Here is a 13970-nt window from a genome sequence, read left to right on the forward strand (position 1 = left end):
ACAAAATCATCCATATCTCAGAAAGTAAACAACATATCGAAAAACAAAAATAATAGTGTCAAATGGTTAGGCCTTTTATTTGAATCTAATTTTGTTAAGATCGGTTTAGCCACACTGATAATATAAATTCGTAAATATTCGAATTCATTCGTCGTTTTCTGCAACGAAGTATTTTCGTGCATTGTAAATAGTAGGTTTCGTTCATTTCGTGAACAAGACTGGCCGCTTGGTGAACGAAGGCTTTCGCATATTTTACACGTTTAATGTCCACTGCACGAATGTTATCGTTGATAACGACATTATTTTTCGTGAATGAAACGAATTGTTTCATTTATTTTAATAAACGTTTGTGTATATTACAAACGATTTCATTGCTCACGCAAATTTATTTCGTTCATCTTACGAATGTTTTCATATTCATTAGCATATTATTTTTTCAATCGATATTTTAGGATCGATGTTTGACAACAATCATTTTTTAATTAACTAAAAGGATCGATCTGGCAAAATCGATTTTATTTCAACCTGCTCACCGCTATTGAGGACTAGAAAGATTGTGGTGTGAAGAAATGGACGTTTGATGAGCAAAAGTATTAGTAAATTTTACTTATCTAGTGTACATGCCACGAATGTTATCGTTGACAACGACATTATTTTTCGTGAATGAAGCGAAATGATTCATTTATTTCAATAAATGCTTGCGTATATTACGAACAACTTCGTTGGTTGCACGAATTCATTTCGATTATTCTAGAAAAGTTTTCGTATTTTTAGCCTCTTATTGTTTTCAGTCGATCTTTTGGGATCGATGTTTGACAACATCGATTCTTTTTAATTTAAAAAAAATCGTTGTGGCCAAATCGATTTTACCGTAGTGTGAAGAATTGGCCGCTTGATGAACGAAAATTTTACTTACTTAGTGTAAATTGCACGAATGTTGTTGAAAACGACATTATTTTTCATGAATGAAACGAAAGGTTTGGTTATTTTAATGAACATTTGTGTATATTACGAACAATCTCGTTGCTCGCACGAATTCATTTCGTTCATCTAAGAGAAGTTTCTGTATTCATCTTTCAACTCTCGCCATTCTCGAATAGATAAATTTTGTGCGGAGTAAAGTGTATAACGTTAAAAGTTAATTAAGTAGTTAATTTCTCCGGGTAAAGTAGTGGCCCTGTAACTAGAATCTTCATCTAACCGATAGCAGCGCAAGAAACCATACAGCAACCATACCATACCATACCAACGAAGCTCACTTCAGCAGCTTCGTGTGGACCGTTCTGAAACATATCGCATTTGTTCGATCAACTTCCGGCGAAATATCCAAAGGCTGTGTTTCTCAAGGTGGACGTCGAGTCGACAGATGTACCGAAACGGCGCCGTCCCAGGGCATGTCGACCATGCCAATGTTTATTTTCTACCGAGCCAGAACAAATATTGACAGGATGCAGGGTGCAGACATTAATGGACTTGAAGCCAAAATACAGAAACATTACGTCGCCAGCTTGTATGAATCTGGAGAAGATTACGGTCATGGAATGTTGGACTTGAACACCTTCATCCAGAAGAACCAGTGCGAATGTTTGAACTAATCGAACGACCACCCGATGGTGAATGCGCTCAGTTCCAGCGGTGGTCATCTGGTGTCCGATTGTGACGAACAGCTGATCATTTCGATTACCTTCAATCAGCTGGTCAAAATCAGTACCATCAAGTTCAAAGAACCGCCCTCTCACGGACCAAAAATAAGGTGAGAATCTTTATCAATCAACCAAGCACCATCGATTTCGATATGGCCGAATCGCAAGTTTGCAAATGCAGTGCAGGATCTGGTACTGGAGCAGATTGTTTGAGCCGCCGGGAGAAGGATGGTTAGAAGGCGGTGGATAGGTGCGGTGACGAATATGTTTGATCGTATACTTAACCCATTATAACCCAGGGGTTTCAAAAACTGAACCAAATGCAGTGATATCTTCAATTCCACCAAAAAATGTATCAAAGATAATGGGAAAAATAAAATCACAGCTTAAACGTAGGAACGTTTTGTCACATAATGGAATTATTAGCACGAATTCCAACAATAATATTCAATTAAATGTATTGCTTACTTTTCAGCCGCCATTTGCCCCAACTATACACGGTTCAAAAATGTAAACAAAATTATAAAAAATGGCACTTGTCTTGTTTCACAATTAAATATGAGGTGCAATGATCCCATTAGTGCAATAATAAAACAGATGTCAAAATTCTGCAGTAAATACGCGTTAAACGATGGCTAGTTCTGCGTATGAAATTTCATATGCTAGGATATAATGGGTTAAAAGGTTAAAGATAGTGATACGCGTGAATTTGTTCTTTTTATAAGTTGTTCTTTTTATAAGTTGTTCAATAAAATAATGAGCAGAAAAAATGGCATATTATTTTGACATTGCTCTGGCAGAGAAAAACTCAATCTTATTCATACAAAACCAACGAGCAGTTCGCGATGGCTCAACTGAATCCATACAGCTCCGGATTCTGGATCAACTGGAAGCGAAAGAGGTTCAGGAGATCTTCCTGAAACAGGCGGGCACGGATTCGGCTACTAAATAGTCAGACTGAGACCGTCGTGATGATCAAAAATTATATGACGTATAGAAACAATGTCTCCATATTCCACCTCTATTGAAGCTCTTTTGTCGTTGATGGTTTACTCGTAAATATTATAAAGATGTTCGTATATAGCAGCGAACAATTCGTTTGCCGAATGAAGCTGTTTCGTAATAAGCCAACGAAAGTCGTTTCATGGTATTCACGAAAAATTCGTAATAAAAAATAAAAATTTTTCAATAGAACTACGAACGATTCATTTTATGTACGAAAAATTCGTAAATTTTATGAAAATTGTCTGTACGAAATTAATTCCTAGAGATTTACGAATATATTCTATCAGTGCATTGCTGAGATAATTACATGACATTAGTGCACATACATACATACCCCCACACACACGCACACACACATATAGACATTGTCTCAATTTGTCGAGCTGAGTCGATTGGTATATGAGACTCGGCCCTCCGGGCCTCGGAAAAAGTTTTCAAAGTTTGAGCGAATTTTATACATTTCTTTTGTAAGAAATGTAAAACTTAAACAAAAGTTGCTTTAGACCCCTCCACGGATTATTTGAAATTAGTTTCAAATGAAAGGGGATAGTCCATTCTTTCATATCCTGAAGTTTCAGAGATGCTGAATTTTTTTTTTGCATTAAGTTGTTCTACCAAACACACCGTGGCCGAGACTTGTTAATATCAGTGCACCCAGTTCTTCATCTTTAATGCGTTCACGAAAGTTAGTGCCTGAAATTTTAAATAATGAAGTGAAGTAACCATTACTTAGATACATATCGCCCATTTAAATATATAGATAAATAGACTCATAATCCTATATGTTACGGTATTACCTGGATAATATCATCTGGATATATCTTATTAAAAACCCATACCTGACGTAAATGTTGTTTTACGGGGGGGTGGCTTTGGTTAATTGTTGGCGATTTTTTTGTTTAAAATGAGTAAAAATCCCCTAAATTTAAAATTTATCTCAAAAACTCAACGCATGGGTTAGGTATTTTTACATAGAATGTGTATGCAAAGTTTAAAAGAAATCGAGTCGTTTGTCGATATTTTTGCATAAAAAACTACATAATGTTTTTGAAATGATACACTATAATGTCCAAAAGTTTTGATCAATTCGCTTCACGCAAAGTTCTAAAAAAATCACAAAAAAATGTTTTTTTGCACTCACACCCTACTCTCCCCTTTAATTGGTTAGTAGGGAAGAAAAAAGGGGTGTGGGTTTGGAGCGATTTATTTAATATTCAACTAAATGGATAATGAAAATAATTATAAATTAGATTGATCTCACCCAATTCACTTGGCTGGTCTGAAACAGGTGCAGGCTTCCGGAACCACCCTTATGCCTCTTTTTCTTAGCATTCCGCTTAGATGGTATACCGCAACAATAATCTCAGATGAAGTTGACGAAGAAGGCATCGATAGTGACTGGTCTGACTGCAACCACTAACAGACCAATACCGATGCTGATGTTTTCACTAAGCTATATAAACTACTATGAAGCTAAACACAACAGGTTCGAATGTGCAAGAATATAGCATACATTTCGAATTTCCTCAGCGCCAGTAAAAAGGCGAGAATTGCAGTACCAAGAACCTTTGTTCAAAGCCTTCTTCTCAGTATAGGAGGGCACTTATCTGTTTACTCAATATTCGACTGGATATCAGATTCGGCCCACAGATACTTTATTTTGCACACAGAAAGGACTTGCAAAACTCGTAGCATCCATCGTACACGGGACAACCTGTCACGTCTTCCGAATGATCCGCGTTGAAATTATTTTTTTAGATATTGTTAATCGGGAAGACTAATTTTGTATAATCTTTTCTCGACACAAATGAAGCAAATACACCAGAATAAAAGGAAAATTGAAAACAAAATCGTTTTGATTTTGTTGAAAAAGTTAACGGGAACGAAAAAAATATCCGTGACCTACTGCGATCAGAATCGTATTATATTACCGTACTAAAGTGACTCTCTTTACGAAATATAGAGAGTGCTGCACCTCACCCGGCGCGACATCTCTCCCAAGATTACCCTATCTATTTCGACAAATGACTCGAAACAGTAGCGGTGATCGCTTTTCAGTAAATTGTCAAGAATGTCGTGTTTAGCCGGAATAAAATACAAGGGATAATAAAATCGTTCACATGTCGTTTGATTTTCTTAATACTTCCGACAGCTGGCTATCTGGAGTTCAAGTTACATTTAAAAAAAATGCAATTTCCGAATTAATTCAACAATCGATAAATCTGTCATAAATTATCAGTAGCCAGCTGCCCAGAGCAATAAATACGTGATAACACTTCTAGGAGTTGCACAGAGCGTATCTCTTCTCAAGAAGTATCCAGATTTGCATTACTCTTTATACCCTCCCACTGACAAAAACTTCTTCTCGTGGCAAACGTAGAGACGCAGAGGTACGCACGGTCTCCGTGGCAACGTTCGTTAAATTTGATCACACAAAAATAGTGATAAAAACAAACATCACCAAAATACTGGAAAGATAAAAATATTGCTAAATTGTATGCCAAATTGCTTGAATTTGTAGATGTAGGTCACTTGTTGCCCATTAAAGTTTCTTTCTACACATTGACCACCTCCACCGACTCCGGAACCCCCGGGTGAAGTATCACATTCTTGAATTAATTTCACATCTGTTTCTCAGAGACGGCTATACAGATTTGCACATGTTTATGACCTTAAGAAAGATGCGTTTTCCGCATCCGATCCAATTGAATTTCGTTTGAATTTTATTTCGTAGGTGCAGATTGAAGAGTGGCGTCACATATGATTTGCCAATGTAAGCCGGTAGCACCAAGGTGCTTAGAGTTATAAGGTGATTCGTCTTTGGCAGTACCTAGGTGAGGAGTGAAGTAAGCGTGCAGCAAGCTGCGGAGTAGAAAAATGACGGCGAACAACTTTGTTTACATACTGAAATTCAAGCAAACATGCATGAGGATGTAGTAAACAATGTTGTTAGCTGTCGTTTCTAGAACCAACATGGCTGATCGGTGATTTCGAGCATCGTATCACCTGGAGAATAAAAGCTCCTTAGGTAGCACTATCAAATTAGTTCGAAATTCAGTCGCGTGGGCGGCGGCACTATTTACAACTTTTCATAGGGTTACATACCATTTTATTTTTCAAAGATAGATTTTTTTGTTGCTTTATCTGAAAGTATCCTTGAGAATATTTTCCCAAATTTTCAAAAAGATCCTAGCAATAGATCGAAAGCTATAGTGCATCGTCGAATAATTTTGTCCTAAGGACATGAATCCATCGAATTGCTTTTAAATTTACCCTATCAGATTCTGTTGGGTTATGATGCAGTGAGAACTCAGAAAGATAAAAAAGATGACAAATGCCGTGCTCATGGTTAAATATTGAGAAAATGGTACCGTATACGACTGTAAAAATATTACCAAATAACTTCCAATAATTGATATAATTTTATACAATATCTGCTTAATACATGTACTAAATTTTCCAATAAAATTTGTTTCTTGTTCAAGAAATACTTTTGTATTTGTTGCATTTGTTTTAACAATCACTATGCTGCATTATATCGTATTCGTGGTTTTCACGAGATGAATAAGGCGTGACGTCTGCTGTATGAAATATCATACATAGAGAAAGAAATTACTAGAAGCGTTTCCGAAAACATTTTTCTAATATCTTCTTCGAGAATTTTCTCAACAATTAACCGACTAATATTACATTTCTTTTCGTCTGTTTCCGCAGGAGAAAGCAGGACGAGGTGGCCACACTCGTCGACTCAATAAGACAAAAATCGGAGCAACAGAAGAAGTCAGGAATAGAGCTTGACGCGACCTGCCACATCTGTCTCAAAACCAAGTTTGCGGATGGCATCGGGCACATCTGCAATTATTGCAATATTCGTTGCTGTGCCAAATGCGGAGGAAAAGTCACGCTGCGTAACAATAAGGTTAGTAATAGCCATTTTCATCTAAATCTACGGTTAAGAAGGGAAGGGGGAGAAGGCGGGGATTAATTTTACAGACCAAAAAAAAGTGCGTGTCATTCGTGGGCTACGAACGATTGGGCATGAGATGAATGAAGAAAAAACTAATGATAGACAAAGGATAATAGCCTGCTTCATTGTTGGAAAGCAGACGCTCATTCAAAATAGCAGGCACCAGAATTTGAGGCGCCTACGGCGTCGAAGATATTTGCTCACGATTCGGCATCAACTACGCAAGCACGTGATAGATATAAAGACAATGCAATGAAATGAAATAGTTTAGTTCGCTATTTTTTCTATAAAGCAAGACATTTTCTTTATATTTCTTTTGTTACAGGTTTTTTAGCGCCCAAATTATTTTTTTCGAGAGTTGATAGATAAAAACTTTGAAGTTTAATTCAAATTGTATGTAAACGGAATATTTGTATGCTGAACATGCTGTATAATAGTTCTGCGACAACCGCAGTAAAAGAGACACCGAGACAATCAAAACTGTGCTCTAAGCTTTAAATTAGCATGTGAGGTTTTTCAAATCCAACACTTCATTAAATATTCAAAATGCGCTATAGCGCTAGGAACACGTGGTATAAGCACCAGTATGCGTATGATGTGGCAAAAATGTTGTGTTTTATACAGTACGTGACTGCATACTTTATGCGTGCTTTCAGCTAACTAATAAAGCTGCTCAATCTGAAGACGTCCGCGGATGGTCTTGAAAAATGTTCAGTTTCCGAAAACTATTTTGGATAATTTAGGTTGGAGCTTAATATTCTTGCTATATGAGTTAATTTTACTAGGTGAAATTGGAAATATTTGAAAAAGAATAAAGAGATCAATAATCCACTACTCGATGTATGTTCGAAAAAGTTGTTCCAATCATCAATATACACATCTTTCATTAAAACTTTTTTTTTCATTTTGAGTATTTTAAAACATATTGGACATTTTTTGGAATACAATAGTTCTTTCAAAGCGTCAATAACTCTACTGGAGATAACGAGAAATAAAAATGAGTCTGTTTCTATTCACTGTAAACAACAGTTTTGACTGCTCCTAGTCGAACCAGCGTGAAGTGAACGTCGAAAACAGTCACTTCTATCTTGTGTGCATTGTCTGACGAACACATTCAAGTTCATCATATCGACAACAGAGTGCCAATAACGTTCAGCATTTCGGCCTAGACTAAAATATTCATTTTACAGAACACGTCTCAAGCAACTAAAAGTTCGTATATGGGAGCTGCATAAGCTTCTCGTTTTAAGTAATTTTGTAATACGTTTCATATTCTAATAGCGGCTAAAGCAGCTTTCAAGTTCCATTAAAGCTTAAGCAGCTTGAAAGTTCACTTAGAACTTGATGTGAACTTTAAAGTGTGCTTTTTAAGTATTATCCGAGCTTCTGGTTGCTTGGGGTGGTTGAATATGACAGCGCTCGAGTCAAGCTGTGCATTAATTCGTAGAGGTGAAAATCGCTACGGAAGATACATGGAAAACCAACTCACAGTCATCACAGGTGTCGATTTGTGATGAGAATGCGGAAGGACCGACATATTCCCTTCAACTTGACTCTGGAGTATCCTGGAATTTGTTGTACCATCACCCAGACTACTCTTTGCACATATAAAGGACAAATTAATACGTGGCAGCAGGGCCGCTGAGAGGGGGCAGGGTGTTTTCCCCGGGCCAGGAGTTCTGAAGGGATTTTTAACAGAAAGTAAAATTTTGACAAATACTTTTTCGACAAAAATTTATTTCAGAATGCAATTAAAAATTCAATATCTTGTGTATGAGGTAACTAGCGAAAATTCTAAACTACTGCATATTTGATATCAACTATGTTCATATTAACCTAAAGGGCGAACACGAAATTATTGCGACACCGAAAATGTCATGCCAATTTTCTTATAATGTTTAAAATCAAACCAAAATTTTAGAGTAGTTTAAAACATACATTTACTTCAAAAATCAAAAGAAAAGTTAATCGATGGAGCCTTGAGTGTAAAATTGAACGCATGTAAAATTGAACGCAGTCTTTACAGTGTCATCCGGTACCAGTTTCTCAGTTTTTTTTCCATTTTCTTAACATGTCCTTCTCGCCTTTGACTGTCTTCTTGCTCTTCCGAAGTTCCCGCTTCATCATTGCCCAGTACTGCTCCACCGGGCGCAGCTCCGGACAGTTTGGCGGAAATGGAACAAATTGGACAGAATTGGCCTCATACCACTCCAGGACACTTTTAAAATAGTGGCATGATACCAAATCTGACCATAATAGCGGAGCTTCGTCGTGCTGCTGCAAGAACGGCAAAAAGCGCTTCTCGAGGCACTCAGATTTGTAGATCTCGCCATTTACTGTGCCCTTTGTCACGAAAGGCTCACTCCTCAGTCCGCAAGAGCAGATGGCCTGCCAAATGAGATATTTGGAGGCGAACTTCGACATTTTCTTCTTCTTCAATTTGTCGTCCACATAGAACTTGCTCTTGCCGGTGAAAAACTCCAACCCCGGAATTTGCTTAAAATCGGCTTTTATATACGTTTCGTCGTCCATCACACAGCAGCCATATTTTGTCAGCATCTTCTCGTAGAGCTTCCGTGCCCGAGTTTTAGCCGTCGATTGTTGCCGCTCATCGCGGTTTGGGAAGTTCTGTACCTTGTATGTATGTAGTCCAGCTCTCTTCTTTGCATACTGGACGTAGCTCTGCGACATGCCGATCTTTTTAGCCAAATCACGGCTTGAGACGTTGGGATTTGCTTTAATCATCCGCTTCACCTTTCCCTCCGTCTTTTTGTTCTCCGGTCCCAGTTTTCTTCCAGCTCCTTTGCCGTGGTCCAACGTCAACCGCTCCTGGAACCGCTTCAACATTCTGGAGACGGTTGAATGGTGAATGTTCAACATTTTTCCCAACTGCCGGTGCGACAGGTCAGGAATTTGTTCTCTCGACTCGCGTTGCTTCACCTCCATTTTCGTTGAATCGAAAAACACGACTTCGAGTTTGACAGCATGTAAACAATACACATCAATGAGAAAGTGTGCAAAATTTGGTTGATTTTTACCCAATGGTAAAAAAGTTATGCCCTGTTGAATGCGTCGCAATAATTTCGTGTTCGCCCTTTAATTCTCGCATCGAAACAAGATCAGACTCGAGCGGGCATAGCGAAATTTGTACATCGAATCACGAGATGATATCGAAACATTTTTGTCAAGGGTTCATACACAAATGACGTAGCTTTTTCGGCGATTCACGACCCCTCTTCGTAGCATTTTGTCACAAAATTTTAACCTCATCTTTGTAAAAAAACGTAGCAACTACCAATCCCCCCTTGAAAAGCGGCCAGGGATGAAAAAATAAATAAATACGTTTTACAATTCTTATTGTTTAATTATTTACCTTTCTCGTATTTTCTTCCTTATTTTCTAGTTTTTAGCATTCCATTTTTCGTAGTTTTTTCCCCATTGTTCATTTAATATAATTTTATTTATTTTTTGCACATTTTCCTTAAGCTTTAATTTGTTATTGTTATTTCTTCATTGTTTCAATTTAATTTATTTTGAAAGTACTTTTTTGTCTTTTTTGTTGTTTTTCGCTTTTTTGTGCATTCTTTTAATATTTAGTTTTCCTATTGTTTTTACCTTTTTCCGTTGATCGCCGATTAGATAATATTTTTAGAAAATTCTTAGGAATACAACAAAAATAGATTAGTTAATGGTAAACTTCAGAAGCATCAAATTTTTTGACAGAAACTCTACAAATCACATTTTTTCATTAAATGTTGTAGTACCTCAACTTCCCCTATTTTTCCGGAATATAAACTTTTCTCATGTGATCCCCAAGCGTATTTTACACTCTAAGTAGTAAATTAAATAAGAATTTTGTTATTAAATGGAGTTAATAAGTGCGATTTTATGATAAAAAATGGGAAATCGAGACTATATGTCAGATAATTTGATGTTCTGAATTTTACCGGTAACGAAGCTATTTTTATTTTGTTCCTAAGGATTTTCCACGTTCAACAAGGTACAATTTATTAAAATTGAGTGGAGAATAATAGAGATATATGCACGAGAAAATGATAAAATTTAATATGAATGACCAAAGGCCCTATATCCCCAACTGCTCGTATTCGGACAAAGGTCAAAAAGGTTCCGTTAGATTTCTGAGATTTTTCACATTGGAAAAACTGCAAAATATGTATGATTTGCATCACGGAGCAAAAAATATTATTAAAAATATGGGATTTTGGGGCCAAAATAACCCAGTACCCCGCTTTTCCGTATTTTTTAGAAGCATAAATATCTCCATTTGAATATAAAGATTTTAAAAGAGGTATAAATTGTAATTTTCTGATTATTACTCCAAAAGATATAGCATTTAATATATTTTTCCTCCACATTTTCCCATAGTACCAATTTCAAAAATTTCAAGCGAAGTGGGTGGGAGTCTAGAATTGTCCAAATGATGTGAAATTTAGCAATGTAGTGTAAATTTCGATCAACAGTGTGATTCTCCTTTGCTATTTGCGATGGGAATTGAGTGTAACAAGTGAAAAAGCTGCGGCAAGTATCTCACAACCAACATCCAGTACCATCAATAAGGAAGCTGCTTCCAAGAACAGAGGGATCACATTCGAGTCTCGTAAGGGCAAGAAGCTAGGAAGAACATCTGATTGCGAACATCTAACAGCAACCACGATGATGACACGGACGTGTACGACAACGAGAGAGACATGATTGATTCTCAAGATGCAGTAGGCGAGGAAATTGATATTTATAATTATAATAAAACAGCGTTGGCGTTCCTTAATTTTGTTTAGCGTTGGGTCGTGAATGCAGATTAGTCAGTTCAAAGGCAACATTCGGGTCGAAAAGATGTCTCTATATTTGTTCCGTGTACGCAAATAGGATATAGCCGTTGGCACTCACATAAGTGCTCAAGTGTTTGTTGAGGGTGTTACGGCCCTGAAATGGTACTCCGCCATCTGGACGAAATACAGATTACCGGCTCTCGAGTTATCATATAACGCGCAAGTACACATTACCACTTATCAGGGAGGGTCATGGACCCGCTCGCGGCTATCGAGGGGGTAAATAGAAAAATAAAATTGTGAATCTTGATTGGTTATATACCAGGTGGATACACTTTGCAAAATTCCCAAAAAGGGAAAATTTTTGGACACTACCAAATTTTTGTGCATAAGGACACAAGAGCCGCAGGGCTGTTACGATCAGAAGTCTGTCGGGAAGTGTTCCGTGTTGGGTCATCCACAGGAGCTTTATCAGTCCATGCTTGCCTAAAACTTCCACTTTCGGCGAAGATCGGAGCACCCTTCAACTGGCGCATTCTAGTCATTCCGAATGCGTAGTCCCGACGGTTCTGCTGGAAGGTTTCATTGAAGTCTCATCTACCGCCAACAGGAGCTCCACTGTTTTGAGGACCTCTTCATGCCCTCCAGTGTTCTGTGCAGAAATTGTCGTTCTGATTCTGCACCGGGCGGAGGATGTTTGCACCTGTCGATGCTGTTGGAAAAATACCCGATGTACAGCGACGGTTTTGGAATCTATGATGCTTCAACGGCTTGCAATGAAGCGCCTTCCCATGACCACTTAGCTGCATTTTCGGTGCTTGGGTATTGTATTACTTGAGCAGAGCGATGCCGCTATCGATCGACGCGCATCGAGTAGCATTCAGCTGTTCGTGGCGGAGGGAATTCGTAGGCTACTGGAACGGTGGTCATCGAGTACAACTCGGCGATTTCGTTGAAGGTTGGGCGCTGTTCAGTTTTTCGAGTCTGTCAAGGATCCTGTCCCTTAAGCTTTTTCAGTTGGAGTTCCTTCCTGCACCCATTGTTCGGCGACTCGGTGTCCGTCGAACGCTGTCGCTTAGCTGGTGCCTTCCCTATTGGAATTTTTACCAAAACTGTGGCTTTTCAACGGGTTTGTGGCCGTTTCTCATAGTGTTTTTTCGCAACTCCGCTTAAGTGATGAGTTCCTTGTGATCCACTTGTTTTATTTTCAGAGCCTTTCGACACACCGGCTCGTCTGATCCTCGTCTTTAGCTGGAGAGTTGAGAGGGGAGAGACAACATCCTCCAACGAGCCACTATTCAGCAGCTCCCTACGCTTTCCACGCAATTCTCCTCCTCTTCCACATTTATCGCAGCAATCCACTTCACACTCATGTTTACAGTGTTCTTAGTGTTTTACATTTTGTTCCCACGAATAGATTAGGAATAGATAGTCACATTGGATTGGGGCATAAACTTTAGGGTACGGGTTTTGAGGGCAGTGCCGTTGCACAGTGATCATCTTCCAAACAAAAGTCGGACAAAACCTCAAAAGTGGCCCGATTTTGATGAAACTTCACATTAGGGTAATTTTGTGACGCTGAATTTATATTTGATGCTCATTTTTTGTTTTTTTATTACCTCAAAATTTTGGCACTTAGGGTGGTTCGAAAATTCAACATTTACGAATATAAAGTGCATTATTTCCAAAAATTCATTTTCAACAAGTTAGGTGCGGTGAATTTTTTAGCAGAATACACATTTTTTTCAATTGTTGATAATGATAAGACACATCTATAAATTATATTGCGAACCCTGGGTAGTCAAAGGCTACCATGCGTCTCCTTCAGATGTATCATGAAAAATCACCTTTTTCATACCCCGGGGCAGAAAGGGGCAAAACAAGATATTCATTTTCGGAAAGTGCACTAATTTTCAAGTATCGTGAACAACAAGCGATCTTTCCGAACCGTACAGCCACTTTGAACATTATAACTTTAAACTATTGCTCGATTTATTATTTGTTTTTCATGTCTGAGCGAGAAGAAATGCCTGTATCGACTAAGTCGAATGACAGTTGTAAGTCCAGCGAATAACCTTTCACATGGAATCAGTTTGATCCCAATCGGAATCTTAACTAAAAAGATATATTCATTTCAATAACTTAGGTTTGAAAATAGTTTTCTTCAGAATTCATCATCAATTTCACCTTTGAAGTTATGTAAAAAATCGAACTATCGTCCTCGGGACTTAATAATTCGAGAAGTTTCTATTCAACCTATTAAGAAACAGAGAAAAATGTTAAATCATGAAAAATCTAAAATAAAATTTTGAGGTTTTGTCCGACTAGGCGACACTGTGCATTGGCTCGCTTTCATTCCGCTGCTACAGCTACTAAAATTTTAGACCACCAGGCCAACACCAGTCTAACGACCAAATGTCATCAATAGACTCACGTGGAGGCATGAGATAGGAAACTTGTGAGTACTATGTTATCTCACCACTTGACAACCAATATGACGATACTCCCGTCTCCGTAATTCTGCACCAAATGTTGAATTCTATCATATGTGTAGTCTCTTCCGCTGAC

The 13970-nt window shown here is 38.0% G+C and overlaps 1 protein-coding gene across 8 annotated transcripts in view; it reads left to right on the forward strand.

Moving 5' to 3' along the window:
- The window catches only part of LOC131683766 (regulating synaptic membrane exocytosis protein 2), a 199755-nt gene that overhangs the window by 16332 nt on the left and 169453 nt on the right, over window positions 1-13970 (forward strand). For all 8 annotated transcript variants that reach the window (XM_058966036.1, XM_058966035.1, XM_058966037.1 and 5 more), the window contains exon 3: window positions 6363-6567. In XM_058966036.1, coding sequence (XP_058822019.1) covers window positions 6363-6567 — 205 coding nt within the window. The remainder of the gene's footprint in view (window positions 1-6362; window positions 6568-13970) is intronic.

This window comes from Topomyia yanbarensis, chromosome 2 (genome assembly GCF_030247195.1).
Source record: "Topomyia yanbarensis strain Yona2022 chromosome 2, ASM3024719v1, whole genome shotgun sequence".
NCBI lineage: Eukaryota > Metazoa > Arthropoda > Insecta > Diptera > Culicidae > Topomyia > Topomyia yanbarensis.